Raw genomic sequence first — 13,240 nt, 5'->3', positions numbered from 1 at the left:
CCTTCAGAGGATGCCTGTTTTTTATGGCCACTGGTAGCTGCAGGCATAACTTTGCACCTGCAATTTTGGTTGGACAGATAACTGCCTTCCTTATTGACCCATGGAACTCAATGCCTTGAGATGCCTGTGTAGTGAGCACAAATAACTGTGTCTGATTTTAAAAGGCACCGTTTGTGGGACAAGCAGACACAATTCTAGATATTGTGTCCCTTTGAAAATCAGCAATGCCATGAGTCAGGAAAACCTGATATCCCCTGAGATGTCCTTCCTTTGGGCATGAAACTGCTTCCTGGAGTTGTCCTGGCACAATTTCAAGTACAGTGGTGCAACTGAGAAGAAAATCTGGTCCATTTTGCTTTAACTTGGTCTTGTCTAATGACTGTGCAAGACATTTTGTTCAAGGTCTGGCCCTTACCCCACAGAGTCAGCAAGTTGGGACAACTGATGGCAGTCTGGCTGGAAACAGGGGGCTCTGAGCTCTGCTCTGCACAGCCCTGCTCTGCAACTTTGGTCACCTGCAGCCCATGGCCCCTGCAGACAGGAGAGAAAATTGGGTAATGAGGATTTCCTCTATTTCTTCTGTCAGGGGAATCAGTCCCTTGAGAAATGCATTAAAATCTGCTAGGCCAGAGATAGAAAAAAACATCACCCAAAGAGACAACGCTCTTACAGAAACCAAGTCTTTGATAGCTTGGCATGCTTCTTGAGCACAGGGAAAGCCAGTCAGTAAAGTTCCTCATGGCCTAAAAGCAGAAACATCTGTTGGAGTCAGTTTGCTAGGCTGAATATAGCAGCAGGAAAGCCCAACTGATTAACTCCATCCTCTTCCTAGCATGTTTTTGTGCTGATCAGAAATCCCCAGAAAGGGCTCCTGAGGACACAGGCATCATTAGGAGCCAGCCATAATTCTGTAAACAGAGAGATCAAGGACACATTATCCTAACTGCAGTTCACCTCTGGCATCCAGTTTGCGTAATTTACACCTACTTCATCTGCTCTCCCTTAGCCATGGGACAGGCTTTAATTTAGGAAAAGAGGAAGAGCCCATGCTGTGATGAAGAACAGAATAAAGCTGAGGTTGTTGTGAGGAGGAAAAGAGGGCTGCCTTGCTTTTCTACAGTACATAAATCCACAGCTAAGTGAGAACAATAGAAAATGTATTATTTTAAAAGGTACTAAGCAGCTTGGATACTGTTTAATGCATTTAAATCAAATAATATATATATTTTATTTGTACAACTGAAAATGACTTCAACTTAAGAGCTCAGCTTAGCGTGACATTTAATAATTTCTTCAGCTTTCCCATACCTATTTACCCAAAGAACCATTATTTTCACTGTTGCATTTTGGACTGTCAAAGTAGTTAATCCCATCACTTTGAAGACGTTTCAAGGATCAGAATTTGTGATGTAGCTCATTTCCTAATGTCAGGCTCCTGAAGTGTGAGTTTGAGCACTCAGCACACATTGCTCTGTTTGCATTATGCATGCTCTGCCCCTCATCAAGTCTGTAGCCTTCAAGAGTGGCCACATTTCCCATAGACTGCCTTCCAACTAATGCATGGCCATAACGTTGAGGAGATGTGGAATCGGACTGCTCTGCTTTTCAGACTGTGTCAAAGCCCCAAGAGGAAGATATAAGAACTGCTTCACTGCAAGCTTCTCTTCATCATCTCCCTTTGAAGGATGCAGTGGTTCCAACAGGGCATTCACATTTAGCATCTGGATAATGTTTTAACATCCACTCAGTTGAAAACTATGGAAATATCTATCCTGTGGGGGTAAGCCTCAACATTCCTATGTGTTCACATATTACCAAAATGGAGCTTTTATAGCCCAGCAGTGAATTATCTGCAACACTTCCTGCAATATAGGTGAGATGAAGGAATATCTAGGAGGAAATACTTGTTCTGATTTCTCACAGATCTCTAAGTTGTTGGCTGCAAATATCCATACACTGCCAAAGTCAAAACATTCGATTGCGATCCATTATTTTCACCTTTCCAAATATTGCTACTCCAGCATACTTACAACCTTTGCAATGATCAGGAAATTGAGAATTTTCTTTTCAGTAGTGAAAAAAAATGGGCATTAAGAAAGAAAACAAGTTTCTTGCTTCCATGCTTTCAAATATCCATGTCCCATAGATGAAAAAAGCCCTTTTCAACCAAATGTGTGTTTTTTTCAATAGGAGAAGGGGAAATGATTGACAGGACAAGGGGGAACGGTCTTAAACTGAGGCAGGGGAGGTTTAAGTTAGTAATTAGGAGGAAGCTTTTTCACACAGAGGGTGGTGATGCTCTGGAACAGGTTGCCCAAGGAGGCTGTGGATGCCCCATCCCTGGAGGCATTCAAGGCCAGGCTGGATGTGGCTCTGGGCAGCCTGGGCTGGTGGTTGGTGACTCTGCACACAGCAGGGGGTTTGAACATGATGATGTTTGAGGTCCTTTTCAACACAGGCCATTCTATGATTCTGTGATTCTGTGAGAGAGTTTGAATGTAGTGCTGGTGTACAGTAAGCTTTCACTGCAGAAAGACAAACTGTCTTATTGGTTAGATCTGGGACAATGGCAGCGTTGCTTTCACTACTACTTGGCCACAGGAGGAACGATGGATCGTATCACCACACATAACCACATCTGCCACAGCAATATTTTCACTTTTCTGCTAATAAAAAATTCAAAGTTTGCGACCATCCAACCAATTCTTACCCACCGAACAGCCAAACCTGCACCTCCCCAGTGCGGAGATCAGGGGGCGGTGGGGAACCACGCCAAAGGCTTTGCACGAGCCCAGGTAGGTGACGTCGGTCCGCCCCTCGCAGCTCCCGGCAGGGACGCGCAGCCCACTCACGGAAGCTCTGCTGAGGACAGTGAGTCTCTCCAGCACCAGCCCGCCTGAGATTGCTGCTTCATTCTGCCCACATTCCGACGGCTCGGAGGAACAGTTTTAATCACAGACCGAGACATCACCGACCTCCGAGCCGCGTGCGCCTACGTAAGGCCGCCGCAGTAAGGCCGCAGTACGAAGGGCGCCGTACCGCCCCTCCCCAAGGCCCAGCCCTCCACAAACCTCGCATGCGCGCCGCCGCCGCCGCCTCGGCCATTGCGGGGCCCGGGGTTGGGATCGCGGCCACGTGACCTGCCGCATGGCCGTGGAGGGCGCGGCGGGGAGCGAGCCCGCGCCCGGCGGCGGCGACGGCGGCGGGAGCGCGCCCGCCTGCAGCGGCGGCGTCGGGAGCGCGCCCGCCGGCGGCGGCGGCGGCGTCGGGAGCGCGGCCCCCGCCCGCTCTTTCATCTGCTCGTTCCCCGGCTGCGATGCCGCCTTCAACAAGGGCTGGCGGCTGGACGCGCACCTCTGCCGCCACACGGGCGCGGTGAGCGGGGCAGGGCCGCGTGCCGGCCGGGGGCGGAGCGGGAGCTGCGGCCGCCGCCTCTGAGCCGCCGCGTCTGTTTCAGAGGCCGTACGTGTGCCGGTACGAGGGCTGCGGCAAGAGCTTCACCAGGGACTTCCACCGCGCCCGGCACTTCCTCACGCACTCCGGGGAGAGGCCCTTCGCGTAAGGCCCGGCTTCGGCCGTCTGCGGCGTCGCCCCGGTGGGAGCGGGCGGGGCCGCCCTGCGCCGTGCCGTTCGGACGAGGGGCGGCCGGCCGCTGTCGCGGGGCGGCGGCCAGAAACCCGCGCGCTTTGCTGAACAGCCCCCTTGCGCGGCTTCCGGTGGCTTTCGGTAGTGACTTGTCCCGTTGGCTTTCCGTGTCTTTAAAAAGGCCGTTTGTATTGTGAGCGTGGCTGTCTTGGTCGCCCTCTTGCCCGGTGCTGGGGTCCGTGCTTTGTGTGCAGTGAGAAAACGTGCTTTGTTTGCAGGTGCACAGCTGAGGGGTGCAATCAGAAGTTTGGAACAAAATCAAACTTGAAGAAACACGTTCAACGCAAGCATGAAAATCAGCAGAAGCTCTATTCGGTGAGTGATGTGCCCCTTTGGCACTACAGAATGAGGCTTGTGTGGTACCTAAGGACATCCCTGGGCTTGTTATACAGAATTTGCATGAGTCCATGTGACCCAGCGTGGGTGGACTGGGCTGTCGTTGTTTTGCTTGATAATAACTTGATTTCCTAAACAGTGCAACTTTGAAGGCTGTGGCAAGTCCTTCAGGAAACATCAGCAACTGAAAGTTCACCTGTGTCAGCACACCAATGAACCACCCTTCAAGTAGGTAGATAATTTTGCTAATGAACTTCAACAATTTGAACACTAGTGTTGAAAATACGTGCCTTCTCTCAACCTTTTAATTGATGGGGCATTTAAAACCTGAAAATAAACTTGCAGGAATATTGCTCTGGTTGTCAGTACACTTCTTTAGCTAGTTCTCTGCTTTCCCAGCAAACTGTTGAGCAGCAGTCACGGTGCACTGTAATTTCAGCTCTCCAGGCACTTTTCCTAGTATTTATTACAGGTTCATGGGATAATCAAACAAGTTTTAAATTTACAGAGTCTGAAACACGAGCGTAAATGCTTGCATGGCTGCTCTAGCTGCTAGAATTGTACAAGTCACCTGAAGCTTCCACCTGCTGTGTGTTTGGACAGCTCCCTATGTAGGAAGGGAGATGAAGTTTGATTCATCAGCTAAAATTTAACTTGCTGTAATGGGAAACATTATGGAATTGACTTATACTAGGGATGAAGCGGAACAGATCTCTGGGCAAGGGAAAGTTTGGGTTATTTTGCCCTCTTTAATTGTGTGTGACTTGAAGAAAAGCTATGCGGGTGCAATGAGAGGAGTTAAACCAGTGTAATTTTACCTAGATGTAATCACGAAGGATGTGGGAAGAATTTTTCTACTCCAAATAGTCTAAAGCGGCACAAGAAGATACATGAAGGTAATACAGTTTTTCTTTTTTCTTCAGTTGTGTTTTGGCAAAGGAAAAAGGACTCTTTCCAATGTGGTTGGTACGTCCTGGTGCGTGACAGACATGAAAGTGTTCTGTGCTAGTGATTTAGACATACAAAGCCAGAGTACCATTCTGAGTTGCCATTTGGGTTACAGTTTCAGGACATCGCATCATTCAAGTTACGATGTATTTATTTCTGGCCAGCTGAACCCAGCTCAGTTCTCTTAGAAGTCATTTTTGACTTCTCAAGTGCTTCCTTGTCAATAATCTATCTTCTGGAGAGAAGATCAGCTAATGGTTAAGGCTCTAACCTAGATGTCCACAAGTTAACATTATTTGCCAGCTCTGCTGCACATTTCTTACACAACATTGACAAAAAAAACGCAAGCTTGCATTTTTACTGTTCTCATGTGAAAAGTATTTAAGTAGAATTGCCAGGAGGTGGTCATGTAGATGTTTGAGCTTATTCTGCTACGCTGCTATCCATTCTTTTAGTACTCTCTGACAGCTAACTTTGTTGGTTTTGTTTTGAACTAACATGGAAAGCAAGGAAATCTGCAACTAGGAAGAGTATCCCAAAACCTGTGACTCATATTGTGGTCCTTTCTTAAGACTTGCTTATAGCTCTTTGATCTTTCCAGTCTTGGTATTGAAATAGCATCAACTTTCTGTGGTTCATTTAAAAGTCATTTTGTCTGCTTGATAAAATGGTAGTCTCTTTAGGCTTGGAAATATTATAATATTATAGTCAAGTTCCTGGAATACAAATATTTAGATAAAAATACATTATTATGGTTATATATTTGACTGAAAGTGTATGGTTGGTGGGATATAAGTTTTACTTAAGACAGAGGGAGGTGGAGTTCCATAAAGCCATTTAGGTTGGAAAGGAGGTCATCTGCTTCAAATCTGCTTCATTAGACCAAGCTGCTCAGGGCTGCATGCAGTCACGTACTGAATGTCTCCAGGGGCAAGGATTTCACAGCCTCTCAGGACAACTCGTGTCAGAAAAAAGGTTTCTTCATAAAAACTGTTAGGAGTTTCTCATCTCCTAACTTGTGTCCACTGCCTTTTGTTCTACCACATAGTATGAAGAGGAAAATGAAGAAAACTTACCTCTAATTTTCAAATACTGAAAATGGAGTTCACCCTTTTAAAATGAGACTGTTTGCCAGTGTTTGTGACTGTAACCATCTGTTGTCCCTAACAGGCTATGCATGCAAGAAGGAAAACTGCTCATATATTGGAAAAACTTGGAGTGAGCTTCTGAAACATAATAAAGAAAGCCATGCAGGTAATCTTCATGTGCATTAGCAAGCAACAAGAAACAAAATGCATATGTGAAGAGTAGGCCTTGCTGAATTCACTACCTTGTCATTGTGCCTAGACCAGCTGTTGACTAGCACTTAATGGTAAAATAGTTGTCACTCTGGCTAGACCTTTGACTGATGACAATGTTGGTATACTAACTTTGATTTGTGATTCAGTTAGTGAATAATTGCATAATATAGGATTTGGGATCTGGATAATTCACATTCTTTTCTAGTATCTGAGTTCCCTCCCTTCATGTGAGTTTTCACAATCTTCTAGAGGATTGCTAGGGTTTAATTCTGAGCTCCTGCAAGAAGCTGTTAACTTACACTCTGCCTCTCTTTCCCTCTCTTTCATTCCCCTACTCAGAGCCAATTGTTTGTTCAGAGTGTTCTAAAACTTTTAAACGCAAAGATTACCTCAAGCAGCATAAAAAAACACATGCTGCGGAGAGGGAAGTCTGCCGATGCCCAAGAGAAGGATGTGACAGAACTTACACAACTCTGTTTAACCTTCAAAGCCATATCCTCTCTTTTCACGAGGAGCTGAAACCATTCTCTTGTGATCATCCTGGCTGTGGAAAAGTATTTGCAATGAAGGTATGTATTTTCACACTGTCCTACTCTGAACTGCATAATCTGAAATAACATCCTTTTCTTCTTTGTAACTGTAGCAGAGCCTAGCAAGGCATGCAGTTCACCACGATCCTGAAAAGAAAAAGCTAAAAGTAAGTCATACTCTTAAAGTCCTCTTCTTTGAGGTGACAAAATACAGTTGGAGTGGGCTAGTATTAAGTGTTTTGGAATGTGGAAAAGTAGGAAAGCAAGCCAGCTATCTAGTTAATTTGGGAGATTTTTGTTATCTGAAGGTCTTGTATGCTGGCCTTTTCCCCATTTTTTTTTTCTGCACCTCCATTGTTATTCTCCACACGTGAAGTTGCTAATGCTGTACTTATTTCTGCCAGGCAAAGCGTTCTCGCCCTAAGAGGAGCTTAGCCTCTCGTCTGAGTGGGTACATTCCCCCTAAAACACAGCCAGGAAAAGATGTGGTTGTGACAGAATGCGAGACAACAGATCAGCCCATGGAAAACGGAATACCAACTGTTGAAATTCTGACTCTGCAGTAAAAGTTAACTGCAAATTTTCTTCATGGAATGACCAGTGCAAAGCCCAGCAAAAAAACTTTATTTTATAGTCCTTTTTGTAATAGTATTGCTTGTACCTCCTCATAAAGTCCTTAATGCAACTCTCTTGACTTTGACTCTTCATTTTCATCTTTCTTTACCATACTGTTTTTCTGTTTTTCCATCTTCTGGTATGCTTTCAACTCTTTGTCAGACATGTGTCTCAGAATGCACATACTTGTTCCTTCCTTAATGGCTTTAGGCTTGGAAAGATAAGTGGCTTTGTCAGACATAGCCTCCAAAATCTGATCAAAAAGCGTGAACTGAAATGAGGAAAAAATAGGATAAAATGCACAATAATGGTTAGAAAAACATTTCAGGCTGTTGTGCTAGTTTTGGTTTCAACACTTCAGCTTCTCTTTTCCCAACCATTTATTCTTTATTCATTAAAATAGGTCTAGGAAAGTCATCAGCATTATGCCTTTTCCTAATATTTAGATTAAATTACTAATTCATCCTGTTTTGGTTTAAAAAACAAACAAACAAAAAGCCCAGATTTGTGCACAAGACAAGACACGAAGCCCTAAAATCTTTATAGATATTTACTTTGCCACTTTTGAAACACAATTCCAGTAGCTTTCTACACAGTAGTGTCTTCAGAAGAACAGGTAAGTTATTTAAGTTATCCAACTAAAACACAAAAATATTTAATAAACCTTATTGCAAAATATCTCAGTTGGCTTAAGGTACAGATGGGATGATTTTACAGCCCATTTAGTAAGGTGGTGCTACAAAGAAGCCCACTATTCTGCCTGCATTCTTAACAAAGCACAGTACTTGAATTGTCTCTATGGGACTGAAGTGTTTGAACAGGTGAAGTGACAGCTAACTTCATGGGACACAGACATTTGCATCAAAACCAAATGGTGCATTAAAATCAGAAGACAGAACGGTATGGGAGAAGTTAATACAAACACAGCTATTTCATGAAATGGACTGTCCACTTACCATGTCTGAATTGCTATCCCTTGCCTGTCGGATAGTCACTTTAACATGGTATTTCTTTTCAATCCAGTGTGTTATCTGTTTAGTCTTGGTCTCCAAGTCATTCTTGGCAATAGCTGAAGAAAAGGATAACTCCTTCTGAACCAGCACTGTTTAAAACAGAACTAAGATTGTGTCAGCATAGCATGTGAGAAACTATCTGCTCTCTTTCAGCAGCCTCCAGTACTTTGCTTAACTCCCTTTCCGCCATGTTGCTTTCTCATACATAGAGCATCCCAGCCTCATTGTGTCAGCACTTACCACTCTCACCTTAGAAGGGGTAATTGGTATTTCAGTCACTGCTCTAAAGGGGAGATAGACTGCGTGTTTAGAGCACGCACGGAAGTCTCTTCAGGTTCAGAATGCTTAAAGTAGTTTTGTTTTCACTGCAGTTTTGTTCATACCACCCACAACGCAGGTCTAACAAAGATAAATAGGCAAACATTGGATCTGGACTTGAGACTTAGTGTGGAAACTCCTACATTTTGCACATGTAGCTGAATATGAAAGCTTTAAAATAAATATCTATTCATCTCAAGCCTGTTTTCTTGTACAGTAAAGTATCCAGTGGAAGTACAGTACAGTTATGCTCTCTTCCTCCATAAGAATTCTCTAAATTAGTTAGCACATGCATAATCTTTTTGTAGTCTCTGGAACAGAATAACTCCCTACCACAGTAGTGCTCTCTAAAATGAGAACTCTGCCCAGAGCACAGATACCTTCTTTAGCCTGAGGTCAACAATCAAGGTCAGATGTCTTCTAAAATATCCTTGCCAATTTATTCAACTGCTCAAGCAGATTGGCTTAAAAAACAAAACAAAAAAAAAGCCTGCCTCATCTCTAAAAGGAAGGACTCCAGACTTTTTCCTGCTAGCAGCAGGCTATGAAGAAAAAGTTTCACAACCACAGTTCATGATCACTGGAGGCAAGTTTGTGTATGTGGTACACAGATTTGTAAAAAGTGTCTGTCATTTATGCCTTAGTAGAAGAGAAATTCAGTGAGCCTTACAGAACCAGAGTCTAGCTGTATTAACTTAAATAAAAATAGCTTTAAAAAAAAAAAAAAAGCCAGCAGATGCCAAAGTAGTAAATCCTGAGAAGGCAATAGTAGGCTTCCGTGGAGAAGACTAAACTAATCCAAAATTTTATTTTCACCAGTGCAAATCCCTAATAGCATGGACTGCAGTGACGTTGCAGGATTTACACAAATGCAAGTAAGAGGATTTAATCTGCTGAAACCACTTTTAATACAGCATTTTTCAAAGTGCTCAGTGTTGTAACATTAACAATGTATGTACCTGTTTTTGGACTTGCTTTTTCTTTCTCTGCACGTTTCAGCTTCTCCTCATGAATCTGTTGCCCAGTCATCAGTCTGTACACAGGAGGTTCTGCGTTCTCACGGAGCAGAACCAGTTTCAGGTTATGTTCATCCATCAGTCTGAGTGCATCTGCGCGGTGCATATCTCCTAAGCTCTCTCCATCATGGTTGATTACATGCAAAATCCGATACGGAATTCTTCGCCCAACGCTTCCAAATGCTGCTTTCCTCTTTGGATCTTTGTGAGATTTTTCAGCTGTACAAAATGGCTGAGCAAATACAAGCACATTTGTCTTTCTAGGATCAGGTACTGCCATCCAGAATGGAGGGAAAACTCCCTTTTGTGTTGTCTGTGACAAGAGAGTACCACAAAATCTTTTTGCATATCTAGCCTCACTTCTGGTTGTTTGACATAAAAGTTTCATCACACAAAAGGAAGTCATTCTGAGGAACAGGAAGAATAAAAAAAACAAGTTACCTCCAACTGTCAGATTCTTTGAGTTAGCATTATCAGAAAGACCAACTTTGATTCAGTAAACCCCAATCCTTAAAACCACTCTTTGGAAAAGATGCAGTGTTACTCTACAAAACGAGCAACTAACAGGAGCTTTCCAGTAACAAAGAGGGCTTTAATCCAGAGAGAAAATCTTACAATGAAAGAAAATGTATAGAGTTGACATTATCTTCAGTATCTTAATATTTGAACCTGAATCCCTTTAGAGACTCCAAAACTTTCAGCTCATTTCTCCTCACATGAGTATCTACTGTGACACAGCTGTGCAGAGATTAGCCAGTGGTTAAAAGGGAGAAAGCAGTCAAATAAAAAGACATGTCTCACTTTTAAAGCTGCGTACTTTGAGTGCAGGGTTTTGTTTTCATGAAATACACAACACTGGGACTTCTTCTGGCACTCTTTGGGAAGCATTTTATTTAAGCCATGTTGCTTCAGATCTGCCTCAGTCACCCAGTGAATGAAGTGGTGCTCCATGCAATGCCCATCAACAGCCACCCCAACATCTGCCAAGTTTCATAAGCTTTAACCATACAGTACAAGATTACCATGCCCAATATTCACCGTGCTGTGGGACAAAGCAAACATTACCACACTTGACAGTATGTTTTATCCCAGCATTGAAAACTCTTCCTAGGATACATGCAACTTGCTTCTAATTAAGCTAACCCCAAATTGTGTGTCTTTCTCAGACAAGTTTTCCAGTGATCATTTCATGCAAATAATCCAGATGGTTACTTGGTTTTATATGGATGAAGCACAGCATTATTTCTATAACCTAGAAGCATTATTTTCTATTTTCTATTATTTTTATTTTAAATTCTAGCATTAAATGAGAAGGTTGTGGCCCTGCATGTGGCAGGGGGGTTGGAGATTCATGACCCTTGAGGTCCCTTCAAACCCTGGCCATTCTGTGATTCTGTGATTCAGTAAAAGCAAAAAGGGCTCGCTGTCTCTAAACTTGAATTTTACATTCAGCCATGCCCCAAAGTTGAAACAATACCTTCATTATACATCTATTTTATCAGGCATAATACTATTTTAAGTATTTATTACCTCTTTTTACACAAACATTAAATTTAGGGTGGCATAATTATAATGAGCTGAGCAGGTTGGTTTTTTGCAGTTGTCAAAACTAGTAAGATTTCTTACATACAGCTATATACCTATGCTGCATGAATTGTTTGGAAAGTGCAGTTTATGGCAGACATTCCAGCAGACCATCTGGTAAAAATTATGATGATGAGACTTTTTTCTCAAATACTGAAAAAGTTTGCAGAAAAAAAGGCAAAAAATAAAGGCACTGGTAAGGCTTTTCTGCAATACAAGGAATGAAAAACAAGTAACACCTGACCATTCCTCTCATTTTATTACAGACTTCAGAAATCATCTGTGTGGTTTTTTTAACAGCTGCAAAAACTTCAGTATAAAGAGTGCACCCTCAGTAAGTTTGCAGATGATACCAAGCTGTATGGTGTGGTCAACATATCGTGGGACAGGATGTCATCCAGAGACACCTCAAGCACTGGGCTCAGGAGAATCTCCTGAGGTTCAATAAATCCAAGTGCAACATCTTTTGCACCTGGCTGTGGCAATTCCTGCTATCAGTACAAGCTGGGGGATGTAAGAAAGGAGCGCAGCCCTGACAAAAAGGACTTGAGGTACTGGTGGATAGGAAGCGGGACATGAGCAGCAATGTGCCCTTGTAGCCCAGAAAGCCAACCGTATCCTGGGCTGCATCCAAAGCAGTGTGGCCAGCAAGGCAAGGGAATGATCCTGCCCCTCTGCTCTGTGCTGTGAGGCCTCAGCTGGCGTACTGCGTCCAGATGTGGAGTCCTCAGTACAGGAGAGACATGGAGCTGTTGGAGTGCATCCAGAGGAGGGCCACAAAAATGAGCCAAGAGATGGAACAGCTCCCTGTGAGGACAGGCTGAGAGAGCTGGGACTGTTCAGAATGGGGAAGAGAAGGCTGTGGGGAGACCTGAGAGCGGCCTTTTGGTATATAAGGGGGGCTGTAAGAAAGAAGGGGACAGACTCTTTAGCAGAGTGTGTTGTGATGGGACAAGGGGGAATGATTTCAAATGAAAAGAGGGAAGATTTAGATTGGTTACAAGGGAAAAGTTATTTGCAATAAGGGTGGAGAGGCACTGGCACAGGCTGCCCTGACAGGTGATGGATGCCCCGTCCCTGGAGACACTCACGGTCAGGCCGATGAAGCCGTGGGCAGTGTGATCTAGCTGTAGGTACCCCATTCGCTGCGGGGGGTTGGCGTAGATGACCTTTAAAAGTCTCCTCCAACTCAAACGATTCTGTGTGACCCACAGCCTCACCGCCCTCCGAGTGAAAAGATTTCCCGTGAAACCTGACCTAAACCTCTCCTCCTTCAGCCTAAAGCCCCTCCCCCTCGTGCTGTCACCGCGAGCCCCTTCAGGCACAAAGCACCAAAACCGCATTGATCTCAGCGGAACCCGGCTCCGGAGGAACACATCGTCCAACCCCCCCGCGCCTGCAGCGCCCCGCGGGCCGCCCTTACCTGCCCCGGCCGGGAGGGTGGAGCCCGGCCTCCCTTCCCCTTCCTCTTCCTCCCCCTCCCTTTCCTCTTCCTCCTCCTCCCCCTCCCGGCCGCACGAGGGCTGCGCACGCAGCCGGCCCGCGGGGCGGTGGTGGTGCGTGCTGTGCGGTGTGCTCTGTATTTCAAGCTGGTTAAGCAAAGCCGCTTTGTTTTCTTTCGTGCCAAATCAAGGCCTGTTCTGCCAGTCCGTGCACCAACGCGTGGATAATCCAGAGCATTTAAAAGGAGCAGGGATGGCGGTGGAGGTTGCTGGTCCTCAGAATCACAGAGCCATCGGGGTTGGAAGGGAGCTCTGGAGATCACTTAGCCTGACCCCCTGCTAAAGGAGGTTCCCTGCTGTAGGTTGTGCAGGAAAGCGACCGCATGGGTTTTGAGTATCTCCAGAGGACATATCCACTGCCACTTGACTCCCATCTTTTTGATATGGTTTTGAGTTCAGGGAGGGAAGATTTAGGTTGGATGTCAGGGGGAA

The 13,240-nt window shown here is 44.6% G+C and overlaps 2 protein-coding genes across 2 annotated transcripts; one reads left to right on the top strand and one right to left on the bottom strand.

Annotated features, from left to right (window-relative positions):
- Window positions 1–3,132: 3,132 nt before the first annotated feature.
- On the top strand, window positions 3,133–7,445 carry GTF3A (general transcription factor IIIA). The gene is made up of 9 exons (XM_031615721.2): window positions 3,133–3,375; window positions 3,458–3,558; window positions 3,864–3,960; window positions 4,121–4,209; window positions 4,804–4,877; window positions 6,100–6,183; window positions 6,570–6,799; window positions 6,874–6,927; window positions 7,165–7,445. Exons 1-9 carry the CDS (start codon window positions 3,148–3,150, stop codon window positions 7,324–7,326), a joined length of 1,119 nt encoding a protein of 372 aa, XP_031471581.2. The 5' UTR covers window positions 3,133–3,147; the 3' UTR covers window positions 7,327–7,445.
- Window positions 7,437–12,806, bottom strand: MTIF3 (mitochondrial translational initiation factor 3). Its single transcript, XM_031615722.2, has 4 exons — window positions 12,730–12,806; window positions 9,666–10,129; window positions 8,332–8,477; window positions 7,437–7,646 (listed from the first exon to the last, which is right to left on the bottom strand). The coding sequence occupies exons 2-4, from the start codon at window positions 10,126–10,128 to the stop codon at window positions 7,437–7,439; spliced, it is 819 nt and encodes a 272-aa protein (XP_031471582.1). The 5' UTR covers window position 10,129; window positions 12,730–12,806.
- Between the last annotated feature and the right edge of the window lie 434 nt (window positions 12,807–13,240).

This window comes from Phasianus colchicus, chromosome 1 (assembly GCF_987193195.1).
Source record: "Phasianus colchicus chromosome 1, bPhaCol1.hap1.1, whole genome shotgun sequence".
In the NCBI taxonomy this organism is placed as follows: Eukaryota; Metazoa; Chordata; class Aves; order Galliformes; family Phasianidae; genus Phasianus; species Phasianus colchicus.
This window is presented reverse-complemented; position numbering and strand designations above follow the sequence as displayed.